Below are 15,474 nucleotides of genomic sequence, written 5' to 3'. Positions count from 1 at the left end.
GAAGCACATCTGGGCAGCAGTTTCAGATAAACAGGCAAATGCAATAATTACTGAGTGCCGCGATGTTTGTCTTTTTGAACTTTTTTGCGTGCTTTTTTTTTTTGGTATTTGAAACAAAACAAATTCACCATCAGAGCAGAAAGGAAAAATAAAGAATCCCAACTTTGCTCCTCCCAACCTGATGATGGCACTGCCTCCAGTCAGGCCAAGTGACTTCAGTGTTGCCTTCTCTAGGGCATCTTTTCCTGATATCTGCAACAAAACCAAAAGAAAGTAATTATGGCAACTGCCTACCTGGGAGAGCATTTAAAGTGCTCTGTCTAGAAAGAAGCCTCCATCAAAAGAAACACCACACAGCACCAGAAACAGCTCCAAACACACTCTTTCTGCAGTTGGAAATGAGACCTGAATCCATCTGTGTTCACCTGTACTGCTTTACCAAACTCACTGCTTATTAAATCACCTCAAGGGAAGGTGACCTACCGACACTTCCATCCCATGCATATATCCAAATCGGATCCCACCTTGGCAAAGCATTACTCATGTTAAATCACAGACAACACCTCAGAATCAAAAGACAGGCGATTTCATTACATACACCTCCCATCTGCTTGTCATGACCTGTTCCAGAATAAAGACGATCTGTCCACAGAGGTCAGTGGGAAGTGAAGGGGACAGCTAGGGAGAGCAAATTCCATAATACGCACATATAAAATATTAAACAAAACATTAATAGCAAAAGATCAAAACAGAGAAAAGCAAATATTTATTAAAATGAAACCACTGTTTTGACTCGAGCTTTAAAAGAAGTTGGAAAGAAAAACACAAACAGGTCATTGAGCTCATTTTATGGGCTCAGAGGTCTAAACGGCCCAGAGTTACGTTCCAAGAGAGCTTTTTTCCATACGGACACGTCATGCTTTGAAAAGACCAACATTTTTCTACTTCCCCTCTCAAGAAAGTTCAAAAGAAACACTTTCCAGGTTGGAAAGCAGAGCTGAGTTTTTCTTATTTTTTAGGGACAGAAGGAGAAGAGACAGTTAAGAAGTCTTTGCTGACTTACCTCATCTCGCATGTAAATACAGACTGGAGAGAATTCACCAGGCTGTTCCATAAACTCCCTGCAATAAAGAGCAAAATATTGCAGCATCTGTAGAACAGTCTACCCCCTCCAAAACAAAGTACAGCAATAGTAAGGAGTGAAATTAGCTAGCAATGCTCTCCTTCACGTTCCTCCAGCAACAACCATCACACTGTTCACAGAGTCTTTATTAGACATTAGGGTAAAGAATTTGCTCCAATGCATTCAATGTTCCTTAAACACAGCCCTGAAAGTTTAAAAACAAAGGAGAAATAATTAAAGTTAATTCTGAAATTAGTCAATTTTACTAGATAGGAGCACATCATTCTTCATGTGCCTCAGTACCTGATCTGGGATGTGTCTTAATAATACTTACTCTTTCTAATCCCTTATCTGAGTTAAATAGTTTATTACAGTTTGGGCTGTGCTTTCCTTGGGGACAGGTCAGTTCCCTGCCATGTATGCAGAGCAACAGACAGAACCAAATCCTGCTCTAAAGCAAGTAATCTGAGGACAAAGAATTTGCCTGTCTTAGTATCAGACAGATTAAAAAATAAAAGATGAAAGAAAAAAAGAAACAGTAGAAGCTTTCAGATTCTGGATACCAGGGACAAAACAAAGCCAAAGGAAAGGCTGCTGCAGCAGACGAAGTGAAGATCACCCTGCATTTAGGCATTTCAGGGAGGCAGGACACACACTAGCAGAGATGCAAACTGCTGACAGGATCTGCAGAGGAAGATATAAGTGAAGGACTCTCAGCAGAGAGAAGGGGGAAAAACAGTAAGATGTTACTCTTCCCTTTTTCCTCTAGATAAGCAATTCTGAGGCATTCAAGTAGAAGAGAAGCTTTATTACATATTCACTTGATCAAATGGAAGATGGACAGGGAAAAGACAATCACTGCCTGTCACAGCAAGTCTCAGTTCTCATACATCCAAGATCATATAATTTCAAAAAAGAGAGCACGTGTGGAAAACCCTACCAACAGGGTGTTCTTAACCGGGGGGGGGGGGGGGGGGGGGGGGGGGGGGGGGAAGGACTAACACTTTTAGTGAGGAAACCTCAGATGTCTGTAGAAAAAGCCTTAAAGAATTAACCAGTATATTACACTGGAGGACTGAAATCGGTGAGAGAATGAGATTCAACAGCAGAAGAAACTCTCTCGTGTTCGTCTCCCCTTCAGCAGTCAAAGCAAAACTCAACCTGAAATCAGCTGAGAATGTGGTAAAACACGAAATTAAGAAAAATTGTTTGCTTGTCCTCCCAAGCACACCAATGGCAAAAGCCAACCAAGAGAATACTGTCCACGCTGGGACAGTGGTGGTTTGAAGAGGCAACTGGCTGAATTCTATGATTCGATGAACTCTCAGGAGCGTTTTTTTCAAACGTTTTAAATTCAAAAGTTTCAGCCTAATTTAGCAGGGGAAAGTACAAAATAAAAGGTGAGAAAATTATCCCAGGATACTCCCCATCAACAAGATGAGAACCAAGGAGATTCACCCTCCTCAGTAACACCCCAGCAGCTCTTGTTAGCACGTTGTGTCCTGTGCGGGGACACCCCCCGGTAAGGGGCTGCATACACCATCTGCACTGCAACAGCTGGTTTATCCTCAAAAGCAAAACAGCTGAAATTCTTCCTCATGGTAAACTCCCTTGATCTTAACGCGCTCTAGAGTCCAGTCTCTGGAGAGAAGAAAATGGCTTTCTCCTAAGCCTCCCCCCACCAGGAAACGATCACCCATCACCTTGGGTGACTCACAGAGAAACCACCCCCCTGCACATCGGCTAACGAAACCCACCCGACAGCCCAGTAGAGCAACACAGCCTGGCTCATCTCCTGAGGCCACTGACAAGAGGCAGAAGCTGGTCCCTGAAGTCATTTTATGCCCTGTTACGCTGGGGTGGGCTACTGAACTCAGGAGGAGCTTTGCAAACAACTGACTTAGAGGGTTATGTAAACACTTGCACTCAACTGCCTCTTAAGTCACCAGATTGTAGTGTTTGCAGTGAACTTCACAGGAAAAACCAAAACCTGCAGGACACTGGCAGCCCAAAAAACAATGCAGCATTTTTCACTGGAAATTAGAAGCTTTGAAAAGATATTTCTACTTCAATCATTTCTCTGCACTGTTCGTAATTCTGCTGTAGCAGTCATTCTCCCAAATATATTTGCAAAACATTCATCAACTTGGTGTCCACGTGCCACAAAATTTAAGCAAGAAGTCAGACTGCTTGTATCTAGTTTATCACTTACACCTACCACTTGTACCTCTCTATTTGGTGCTTTAGTTTGTGAGTGTCAGATCTGTGGGAAAGAACAGGGAGTGACTATAAGAAAAGGATGGCAGTCATCAAGGCTGGGTCCACTCTGACTTCTCCTGGAAGGGGGTTTAATGAAGAGAGTTCCACAACGTAAAAGGACCCCTTAGGCAACAGTCAGAGTCCCTTCTGTCAGCCAAGCGTCCAGTTCTGAAGTGACTACGCACGTTACAGTGTCTGTGCTGTGGCCACACTGACTGCTGCTCTTAGAAAGGCTTCTACTTCACAGCTGGTAAGTCCACAAACAGGCATGCAATTATGGAAAGACTGCCTTAAGACAGGGATAAGGTTTTCTGTTCAGGTAAGAAGAAAATAACCCTTAGCACTTCAGCAATCTGCTTGCGCAGCAGAAGCCAAAGTCTGCAACCCAAACGCACCTGACTACTGCCACTGCAGCGGTTCCAACGATCCCAGTTCACCATAATGTTCAAAGTTACTAACAACAACAGCTTTGCCAGTATTATCCTGTGTAGTCTTTCTATTACATCCAAAGCACATCACAAACGAGCAACTTAGAAGAATATATATACAACGTCTTACATAGTATTTTAACACAAATTTATTTAGCCCAGCACAAAGTGACAAAACAAACTGAACAGAGAGGGAGTCAACCAGCCTACAGAGCAGCAAATGAAGGGAAATAGGCATTTAGTTCTGGGAAAATTCATCAAGGACATTTACATTTAGACTCAAAACTCAGCTTCAATGAAATGTAAATGAAATAGTTGGATTGAGAGAGCCACCTGGAAAATTATGACACTGAATCACTGAGTAACCCTCAAGAGCAAGAGCAGATCAAAGATTTCCGGCTGGAGGATGTAGGGGAGCAAACCTGTTAAGCACAGACCAGAACTGAGACATCTGTTTAATCATAGCAGTCTATCTCCTGTCTTGATCTAGAGGTTAAAACTTAAGCCTTTCCAAATAAAGCATGCAACAACAGGGTGATATGGGACAAGGTGAGTCACCATGAAACTGAGAAGCTCCACTCCTAGAATCAGCAAATTCAGAGTAACCTGTAAAACCAGTCCTGAGGGTCTGGTCTGGTCTAGGGAAGTCAGGGGCTGAGAACTACTTCCAGCCCAGCTGCGACAGGCCCCAAGGGGTCTGCAGTCCTGAGGCGCTGTTCTGTCGGGGGAAGCTCCCAGCCACGGCACCAAACCCCTGGTGCAGAGAAGACAGACAGGCCTGGAGCACCCGAGCTATTGCATCCAAGCTTCAGATTATGAGACACCGATAACTTTGTACCTCAGGATAACAGGGAAGACACCACTAGAACAGGTCAGCCACAATCCCTGGTTCTGCAATGAGTTATTCTCTGTCAGGGGCAGAAAGCTGTAGACAACGCTCTGCAGGAATGGAGCCATTAGGTCCCCAACACAGAACAAACATAACCTTGTGCTTTGAGACCCAGGCTCCAACCTCCCTCACTCCTTTGCAGCAGTAACCAAGTAAGTTCCAAAGGCCAATGCTTGATGAGGAAAGGCAGAAAAAAATCTTGTCTCTTGACTGGAACAAAGTATCACCTAAGAGACCACCTTCAGCATGCCAGGGCAGGCGCCATGCGCTCAGGCTCTGCCAGACAACCCAGGAGAGCTGCTCATCCCTCCTTCATTTTCAGTGGGTTTTCCTCCAACCAGGATCAGCTGCATCCCTACAGGAATCCCTGACAAAAGTGCACAGAAGAAAAAGGACTGCTGAGACATGGAGGAAACAGTACAGAATCACAGAGAATGCAGATGAAACAGCCTAGAGGAATAAAAGCTTGAAGCTCAAGCTGCCTGTCTATCACAAGAGGTGGACGATCACCATTTAGGAGGAGAGAAGCCACAGCACAGTAGAACACACATCCTCACCACCCAGACTCATCAGAGAGGAAACAGATTTGACTATCCAGTTTCATTCACCTTTCCACAACTGCTTTCCACTTCAATCCAAGCAACTATTCGGATTAAAGAGCCTTCTAAAAACTTATGGAAAATATCTGAACTTAATGAATGATAACCACAAAAGTAGCAAAGAGTCATAGTCATTGTCAAAGCTGTCTTCAAGTGTCCAGACTGCAATCACAACTATGTAAAACAGTCTACAAAGCTGCTGAAGCTGCCAGTCAGGCAAGAGTGGGAGACGGAAAAGCCACAGTTCTCCCAGGCCTCATGCTAAAAGGGTACACAACGCTTGTGCCCTCAACCAGTCTCTGCAGAACAGACTCCAAGCAAAGATCCCCCAGAGACTTATTTTTGTATAACTCTTGGAAGCCAGCAGGCTCCTCCTCCAGCTGCTGTTAATCCGTTACATGCATTCACTGAGGCAAGCACACACATCAAACACACTGTCATTTCTTTGATGTGCTGTTCTTCAGAAGGGGAACGGCAAGCAGATTAGATTCCTTCATGTAGTGATCTGACAGGGCCTGTAAACATCTTGTGCAAGGACTGCCGCACGCTGAGAGGAGGAGCAGCCTTACAATAGCTTCCAGACCTTCTTCAGACCCAATTAGCCAAGATGGACGCTGGAAACCCGGGGGAAATTCCAGTGGATTTAGAATACTTCCCCTCACGCACTTAGAGCAGCTGAGCATTCCAGGAAAACATCTCCAGTTGGAAAGTCAAAGGAAGGATTCAGCAAAAGTCAACAACTAGCTGACTAGTCAGTCAGCTGAGTCGATAAAAAGCAGCACAGCCCATGAAATCTATAGGGGTGGCTATAGATCCAGCTTGTTTTGTGATTAACTCACAGCATCTCGGCTGCTTGTTGAACTTAATCAAAAGTTTGCAAAGTCCATCCAAACATCTGAGCTCAGCTTCCAGAGGGCAGAAAAGAACAGCTGTGTCTTATGAACTGAAGTTAATAATGCTTAGCACACTGTAGCAGTTAGAACTTTAAAAAGAGCAGCATGTACATTAACTATTAGTATTACAATAACCTGTAACAAATAAAACCACTCCAAAGGAGCAAAATTATATAAAAAGCTCAAAATTTAAACCAAAGAAATAACCAACTAATGCGCAAGAAAGCCACACAAAGGCTGTTTGTAACGGTCCATAATTATCACCCCACCAGCCCAGCAGTTTCCGAACTGTGGCAGGCACTCTTCTCCTCCCAGAGGGCACGAAGTGTGTAGGAAGGTACAAGAGGGGCCTTAAAGCACCCAGGAGAACAGCACCTGGCCCTTCTTGCCTGCCTCTTTCCTCGATTGAAAGAAAAATATTTATTTTGTCTCTAGCATTTACATGAAGACTGTCCTTTTGACTTAAGAGTAAATGCCAGAGTGTAGACCTGGTCCCTGACCGTTAAAGACAAAAAGAGAACGATAAGTAAGATTCATTTACATCCCTTTAGGGTCACTAGACTACCTCAAGCATTTCCTCAGACTATGGTTTGATGACACACCAAGTAGAAAAACTGACATACGCCATTCCTGCCCATCTGCTACTTCCTCCTTTTGGATCCTTATTTCCAGACACAGGACACTTCTCGTCCTAACTGCCTAGGAAAGGCAATCCTTGACTGGGTTAGGGACTTACCCACCTGAAAGGGAAGGAGGGAAAATACTAGTTTTCAGCTGAATTAGCTACTTAAGACAATTCCCCACAAAGCTGCACAAAGGGTAGGAGAGGAGTTAGGAGGGCAGGACGTGAGCACTAACTGCTCAATCCCCTACTGCTGCACAGAAGATGCCCCCGATCCAAACCCCCTCCCTTGGGCCAGCACTAGCCACTCCTCTGACCTTGTTATGGGCCAGTCAGGGAGCTGAGGTAGCAGAAAACGAACAACACGGGGAGGCTGGAATAATTAGTTCCTTCACCCTGGAAACAGCTCCAATCACACAATTCAACTGTGCAACCCTGACTCAACGAGACATCAGCCAGCTCAACCCCAGAACTGTGCTGCTCAGGCTGTTCCCACTGCGGCGGCGAACACCCAACTTTAAACTTCAGTTAAAGTAATACATGACAGTACATGTTAGTCTAGTACTAACGCATAAGCCCTAACCAGTCAATTACTACAGCTCAGCTACCAGGTGATAACCCATCACTGTGCATCCGGTAACTGTAGGCTAAAAGGTTGAGCTTATCTGAACGCTACTGCACCATGACCCTCACTACTGACTCCTCATTTCATCCCTTTTCTAGCACCACAGCCTTGGAGACTTGAAAAGTTTTGACACAGAGCGCTACTGTCTCTTCAGAAGAGAAATTAACACAATGTCTGCACAATACCAAAGCACAGCACCTGTACAGGTGAGCAAGAGATTCAAATGCTACAGAGCAACTAGCAGAAGGTGAGGAACGTGAGAGAGAAGTAGAAATATGAGATCTGAGGAAAAAAAATTATCAAGAGAAAGGTAAAGCCAACTACAATAGAAAAAATGAAATTTGGAAATTCAGTTCAGAATAGAATGGCTGCCACAGCTTCAAGGCTTCATCCTCCAAGCCATGACAAAAATAACTGAAGAGTTTATTAGCTTGTCATTTCAAAACAATACAGTATTTTTAGGTCAAAACTAAAGACAAAAGAAACCACTGAATGTAAGACTGGACTCAAATAATAAGATTTCTAACCCATGTATATATTCAACAAATACAGGACCAGAAATTCTTCCATTTAAACAGGATCTGATCAGTCTTTTGAAGAGTCCATAGTCTGCTGAGAGCTCCAGATTTCCTTGAAGAACTTTCACAACAGTAAGTCTCAAAAGCAACAGCAACCCCCTTAAGAGAGAACCCCTTCCACCACATGGAGCGACAGCACAGAAATACTGGTGAGCTGGATAATCTAGGCTACAGTCTCAGCTGGCAGTACCTCGACTTCAAACGGGCTCTGTAAAAGGCAGGTGCAGCAACATATCCGAGTATAGTTTCTTCCTGGCCTTAGCAGTTTGTTACCAGTTGATGCCCTGAACCGAGAGTGCTATTCCAGAATTTTAAAATTACAACTGAACTATGGACTGTCAAATCCGAAAGACCAAGGAAAATGTGTTGCAAAGGAAAAACCACTGTCAAATAAAAGCAAATTCTACAAATCTGCAGGACTTAGCTGGATCACTGTAACAGCTAACTCCTGGTATGCAGAGATCCACCCAAACAAGTATTTTTCTCACTGCGTTGCTCACCTGATCTTTGCAAAATGGTTGAGAAGTTCCCACAAAGTCTGTTGACACTGAAAGGTGTCTTGTAAACGGGAGCCATCATCTAACTGTAACGCAATCCGAACCTACAGGAAAAACACACTGAATTAATCTGAAAATTGAATGAAAACTTTTTTTCCTTCACAACTTCTTTTTAATATTTCAATGATCTGTCCAAAACCCCATGGCGTTCTTCTAAACACTTACTGCGAAGGATTACATTAGTTAAACATGCAGAGGGGTATCCAATTATTATTTTAGCAGTTAATGGAGAGAATAGTTCCATTCTGCTATGAATATGAGTATTATATATGAGGATCTTATGAGAGACCATGGCAAGGGCCTCACCCAAGTCCAGCTAGACAACACCCACGGCTCTCCCTCCCCTACCAGGTCAGTCGTTTTATCACAGAAGCTTATCAAGTTGGTCAAGCGTGACTTCCCCCCGGTGAAGGGGAAACTTCATCACTGGATGCTCAGACAAGGCTTCTCTATTCCTCCCAGGCTGCCCATCCTTGCTTTTACTCTCTGTATGCCTCCTTTTTGTGTCTGAGTGGCCAGGAGCTCCTTCTGCACCCATGCAGGCGTTCTGGCACTGCTGCCTGACATCCTATTAGAGCGTGGGAGAGGTGATCCTCCACTATTAACCAGGTTCCTTGGGCCCCTCTTCCCTGCCATACCCCAAACTGAAACATACTGAGAGAAAGGCTGATGCAAGTGTCCCAAATAATGTGTCAGCACAATCAGCTGAGATGTTCTGGTTTACACTCGCTGAAGCTTTACAGCAAGGGTCTTCACAACTATACAAGATAAATACCGATAACCCAGACAGGATTGATACAGCTGCATAAACTAAAACACCAACACAGAGCTCTGTCGACTTAAGCATCAATTTGCAGAACCTCCCTGGGGCAGAACAAGCAGGATACTTGCACGTCCCAACAGAGAAACAACGAAGACCGTTCCAATCTACCTCGGAGTTACAGAAGACCTAACCAACTGCCATCAGCCCACAGAGACCACATGTGTAACCTGCAACTCACTAATGCTTCCTAAACACCGAATTTTAACATACAATTTTAGAGTGCATTAATCAAAAATTTCAAAAATAATTCTGGACATTCAATTATCAAATTCTTAAACGCCTGCAGTAAAAGGCAAAGGACAGCCAGCTGCCTATTCTAGCAGGCCTCTTCCAACCTGGAACACGGACACTCGCGTTCACTAGCCGGTGCTCATGCAGATCCTACATATTCTTCAGAGAACTGCTTCCCCCCCTCCCCCCCAAAAAAGATCCAAGGCACTTCTAAAATGAACACACACTGAGGAAAGTCCTGAAGAACTTCAAACTCCTGATGGTCCCAAGAGAAAAATCTAGCAGCTGACCAAGAGATGGAGAACGGCAGAGCACTCCAGGTGTTATCTTTACCTTTCAGAGAATATTCAGCCTTTTTTCAAAATGTCTAACTAATTAGCTCACCTGTCTAAAGTAAAAAAAATAAAAGTCCCTATTAGCCAGCACCTAGTATCTCTAGTCAACTATGGTTTTCTGAAGCACACAGAGATTGGCCTTATTCAGAAGTCTGCGAAGGAGAGACAAGCCTAGAACACCAAGAGGAGCTTGCTTTCATTCTGTGTTTTCACGTGTCCCCGACAGCTCTCAATGGACCCTCGACGTGTGTGTGAGCAGGGCGCGAGAGAGAGATGGGACAAAACAGACACCACACGCTCCAGCAGCCGACTGTGATGTCCTTGGAGGAATATGTTTGTCATTTGCCTTGGCTCCTACCAGTCCTCGCAGGACTTGCAAATTGTCATCTGCTAGAGACAGGAATTTTTCTACATAAAGGAAACAGTGGCATCATCAACAATTAGCCAACAGAACTAAGTTGTTTCATCCCACCACTAACACAACCTCCTGGTTTCTCCTGTGCTGGAGACAAGCCTTAGATTATTCTCAGCTACAGCAGAGTGGTGACAGCTGACATCACCATTCTATAAGAATCCAGCCCAGAAATTCAGACTACCAGTTGCCTCAGTTTTTGGGCAACAGTTCAAAGCTAAGCATGTCACGAAAGTCCTATTCAGCCAATTAGAAAAGTCTTTTTTAAAATCTCAGGCTCTACAGAAAATAATAGAGAGACCAGTACCAATTATCTTCCAGGTTTACAAACACACAAACAAAAGGCCAAACGCTAGAACTGTACTGATGGCGCCCCTGGATCACCTGCCATCACAACGGCAATCTGGGCAATTTTTTGCTAGAACTGGAATCAACGGCTTTTACATGCAAAGGCAAATCCAAACCCATTCTATTTTTAAAATATCAGATTTGCTGAACAAACCTGGGATTTATTCAAACGTGTATTCTGTCTCAGGGGAAAGTGCTGCCCACAGCCCCCAGGAAAGCACACCTACCTCCGTGCACATTATCTCAGTCAGAGGCAATAACAAAAGACACCCAGCCAAGCTCTTCCCAACATCACTGCGGGCAGGCGGCACAGCTGAGGCCACGTCTCCGCCGCCTCTGGGTAAGGGCACAACACTAGCGCCCGTTCTGGTCACAGTTATCCGGATGTTTTAAGCTTCCTACACTACTTGACACTAGTTCCCTGTGGCAGGGAATTCTTTTGGTCAGTTGCTCTGGACAGAGTATTTTCTTACACTGTCTGTAAAATTCTTCCAGGTGAAATCTCTGCTCTTGATTTAAGGGTCAGCAGCTGTTTAGGCTGAGCTCTTCACGAGCCCATTGGCTGCACCTTCCCGAGGGCACTCTTGAGCGCTCCAAGGGAAGCTTCACTTCTGTAGATTCTCCTGCTGAAATACAGCTAAACAGCAACAACTTAAACTTCCATTAGCTCTTCTCTTTTGTGGTCTGAAGTAGAGATTCCATGTTATAACCCCTCTCCTACAGTGCACAATCCTTCTCACCTTTTCTATGCTGAATGCATCTTCACGGGGGGGGGGGGGGGGGGGGGGGGGGAAATCACTGTTTTCCTTCAGTACGATACCTCCCAAACTGGATGCAAATGTCAGATCAAGTCATCACTGCAACATTTTAATAGAAACACTTTCCTCTGGAAGACAAACTCCATGCCATCACAACTTTTTTTAACTGAAAATTTTAAGCAGATGCTACCAGCTTGTGGTGTTTTTTTAACTAAATACGTCATCTGGAGCACAAACTTGTTTCTACCACAAAGTCAGAGAGGAAATATTAGGGCCAAAGCAAAGCACATGGAGGTTTTACAGATAAAAACATGGACATCAGTGACCCCCAAAACTACACAGCATGCCCACAGTAAACTAGTGCAGAGATTCCAAAAGCTGTTCACACTACAAAGTTCACTTTTCGATGTATGTATCAGTTTATCTTTGTGACAGCTAAAGGACTGTCTACAACAAAATACCACTAACACAATCTGGCAGACAGGCATTAACAGACCTGAAGCTTTCACAAAAATTGAGAAACTCCATATGAGGAAGTCAGTAACAAGAGAGATGACTCTTAGTGGTAGATAAATTTTCACTCCCAGGCCACTTAAATAAGATCATACATCATTTTCACCACTTAAAATGTTTATTAACACCTATTTAAAAGTTATGCCTCTCACTATTACAACGACATGCATAAAAGATTTTTAAATATCCTAAATGTGACAATGATTCCTACAGAATACAGCACCCGTAAGCCCCTTTGTAGATGATACTAAACAGGGACGTTCAGCAACTGCTGAACACAGCACACGTCACAACAAATTCTAGAGCTGCGTGAACACACCGTGAGCAGCAATGCTGGCAAAGAATCAAAAGAGAATCCTGTCAGAATGTGAGATTTAGTCAAAATCCAGAGGCAGACAACGGCAGCTGAAATGGAAGTTAGGAAAGGGAACTGCGTTAGTAGCTCAACTGCTGAGCAAAGTCATCCCTGCTGTTTAACTTCTTACACACTCCTGACTCCTGGTTTTTCAGCAGCTGCCCAGATCTCCCTCTCCTCTGGCTGGAACTCCACCATCACACAGACTGTAAGCAAAGGCTTCCAGCTACTCAAGTACCATTTTCCATCATGTTTCAACCAGTCTTTGGGTGCTCTTCCACCCAGCGTTGGCCAAGCCCAACCACACTCTTGCTCACAAGATGTGAGGAGCTCACGCCCAGCCCAACTGAAAACCACACAACCAGGGTCACACCGCGAGATGAACGTACCGTGCTTCCGACTGCCCCTCTGCTGGAGACCGGCACCATCTCCAGCTTGGCATTGTTGGGCAGTCTGGCAAACCTCCACTGCAAGGAGAGATCCAACACGCTCCTCTGGAACCTAAAGAAGATGACAGGACAGCCCGTGAAGACACCAGGACACATCCAGTGGCACCTCCAGAACACTGCGGGGACTGGCCGCGATGCAACGTCCAGAGACCGGGCAAGAGCCTTCCCCGCAGGGTGACTGGAAGCTGTAGAGCAGGATTCAACAACATGCAACGGGTAATGCAGAAAACAGCCAACAATGAAAATTACTCTGCGTCCCAGAGAGGTGCAGTTCGCAGACTCACGGATAAAACGGTCACATGTATGTCCCACCTCAGGCTGTAGGAGATAAACAGCACCTGAGTACGTACTGAAGCCTGGTGCCCGCTGTTAAATAAAAAGGTGCTTTCTCTTACTGCCCCTCAGACAAACCGCCTCTTGGTCACGACGCTGTAAAAGCAAACAGTTGAGCCACCAGGTAAGGGAGAAGGGTCCGGGCAGCTGCGAGGCAGCAGCAGCTCACGTGTGGGGAGGGACGTCGGGGGGGTCCGCGGGACCTCAGTACCGGTCCCAAAAGCGATGGGAATTTGGCACGGGGGAATCGGGGGCGGCTGATTTGACCAAAGTCTCCCGGAGAACCACCTGGTCGGGGATCCCCGCTCCCCGCAGCTCCCTCGTGCCGCACCACGCGAGGCCCACACGGCTGCGGCGAGGCCTGGGCCGGGGACCGACCCCGGCGCGGGGCACCCGGGCCCCTCACCCCACCCGCCGGCCGCGCTGGCGGCGGAGCCGGCCCCGCGGGTCACCCCGGGCAGCGCCGGGCCCGGGCGGGCTCCCCGCCGCAGCGCCGGGCCCGGGCGAGCTGCCGCGGGCGGCCCGGGCGCGGCCGCTCCCGCCGGCGGCGCAGGCCCCGTCCGGGCCCGGGCCCCCGCCCGCCGGCCCGGCGGGGCGGAGGCGGCCCCGCGGTGAGACTCACTTCAGGCCGTACTCGCCGGGGCTGCCGCCCTGCTTCCTGCAGACCTCCTCGAGGATCTGCGGAGAGAACGGAGCCGTTACAGGCCGGGCCGGGCCGCGGCCCCGCGCCGCGCCGCCGGCCGCCCCCGCCCCGGACCCACCTGCAGCAGCACCGTGCCGGGCCCCACCCGCACCGTGACCCGCCGCCCGCTGGGGGCCAGCACCGACACCGCGGCGCCCCCCCCGCCCGCTGCCGCCGCCGCCGCCATCTTCCCTCCCGCCCGCCGCGGCGCCGGCCCGGCTGGGGCGGAGCTGGGCCCGGGGCCGCCCCCGCCGCGCCCCGCCCCGCCCCGCCCCGCCCCGCCGCGGAGGGCCCCGGCCGGCGCCGGCGGCGGAGGGCGGGGGTCGGGGCGCGCGGGGCGCGGCCGGGGGAGCCGGGGCCCGGGGCTGGGCCCGGACCGGCGGTTTCCGCGGAGGTTCCCGCGGTGACCCGCGGACACGGAGCAGGTTTCTGCGTCCGCTCGGGCCTCGTCCGGCCCCGCGCAGCCACCGCCGCTTCCCCCCGGGCAGGGACCGGCCGCGGGGCCGAGAGCTACGGCCACAGCCCTCCCGTGGGGCTCGGGCTCTCGCCGCTCCACCAAGCAGCGATGGCAGAGGCTCGTCCCCAGGAGACACCTGCGCGCACCGGCCCGGTGCTTCTGGGCACCCCAGCCCTTGGGAACGTCCGCGGGCAGAGGAGTGTCTCGGCGGTGTCACAGCCGGGACACCGGTAAGACAGATTACAGCACCCCTCTGCCTTCGAAAGCGATCCCTTCTGGCCAAAAAAAGGGAAAAATGTTGACGGGCATCTCCCGATTAGCGCTGCAGACTCGGCCCTTCGGCCGCGGGACCGCGATTATCTCACGTTTTACGGCACAAAATTTCTCTGAGATTATTTTTCACTTCGGAGCTTCCCCTCCACCCTCAGCACCGCCCTTTCAGCGTCGAAGGCTCTCTCAGAGATTCAACTACAGTCTGTTTTGTTTGCTATCACAAAAAAAACTTTTAGTTTGGGTAACCGCTGGAATTTATTTAGCCTAAGTTGTTACCGCATGCCAAATACTTTCTCTACTTCTTCTATATTTATCATATATGTTAAGCTTAAGTCCCCACCGCCACCCCCAGCGCCCACAAAAATGTCTGCTTTGCTTGGCTTATAAAGAAAAAAGGTCCTTTTAAGGAAAGACACTTTTGTAAAAGATAACACTTACTCATTTTTACCATATCAGCAGTGTGAGAGAAGGGAGAAAGAGGACGGGAATTTTAATGATGGAGAGACAGCCCCTTGCTTATGCATGTGGATTCCGAAGTCCACCCAACACCGTAACTCCTCAGTGAGATGTACTAAAGGATGTCCTGGTCTATGATGCCTTGCTTAAAAACAACACTTAAGAAGGTCTTTAGATTTGTTCTTCCCATTCCATTGGGAAGTATCATGTCATATCACTTATCTAGCCACAGCGCTCGGGACATTGGCATCCCAGCCCATGTCTGTAATTCCTGAACACATTAAAGTGGTTTAAGTTGATGTATTTTACTTCCAGAGCTGGGATGGACAAGGGGGATACGTGTGGCCAGTTACCACAGAGCAGCTGATCAGTAACTTGTCAGTCCACATCAGCTGAATGACTTTCAATCAGATGTCAATACTCTGTAAATTGTCTAACTGCACTTTTTTTTTACCATTTTAGCTAAGCAGCTATGG

The 15,474-nt window shown here is 47.5% G+C and overlaps 1 protein-coding gene across 10 annotated transcripts in view; it reads right to left on the bottom strand.

Moving 5' to 3' along the window:
* The window catches only part of ASPSCR1 (ASPSCR1 tether for SLC2A4, UBX domain containing), a 46,473-nt gene extending 32,484 nt beyond the window's left edge, over positions 1–13,989 (bottom strand). For 4 of the 10 annotated variants that reach the window (XR_012634807.1, XR_012634806.1, XM_074922485.1 and 1 more), the window contains exons 1-4: positions 12,738–13,575; positions 8,517–8,617; positions 1,064–1,121; positions 179–252 (exon numbers count right to left, since the gene is read on the bottom strand). Coding sequence is in view for 8 of the 10 variants with exons in the window: in XM_074922485.1 (XP_074778586.1) it covers positions 179–252; positions 1,064–1,121; positions 8,517–8,617; positions 12,738–12,893 (389 nt within the window). In the remaining 2 variants the exon portion in view is untranslated. Of the gene's footprint in view, positions 1–178; positions 253–1,063; positions 1,122–8,516; positions 8,618–12,737; positions 13,576–13,752; positions 13,809–13,891 lie in introns of those variants that run through there. The other 6 variants (XM_074922487.1, XM_074922481.1, XM_074922482.1 and 3 more) reach the window with 6 other exon arrangements.
* Positions 13,990–15,474: the final 1,485 nt, after the last annotated feature.

The sequence above is a fragment of the Athene noctua genome, chromosome 18 (genome assembly GCF_965140245.1).
Source record: "Athene noctua chromosome 18, bAthNoc1.hap1.1, whole genome shotgun sequence".
Classification (NCBI taxonomy): domain Eukaryota; kingdom Metazoa; phylum Chordata; class Aves; order Strigiformes; family Strigidae; genus Athene; species Athene noctua.
The sequence above is the reverse complement of the archived record's forward strand: the minus strand, read 5'-3'. Positions and strand labels throughout refer to the sequence as shown.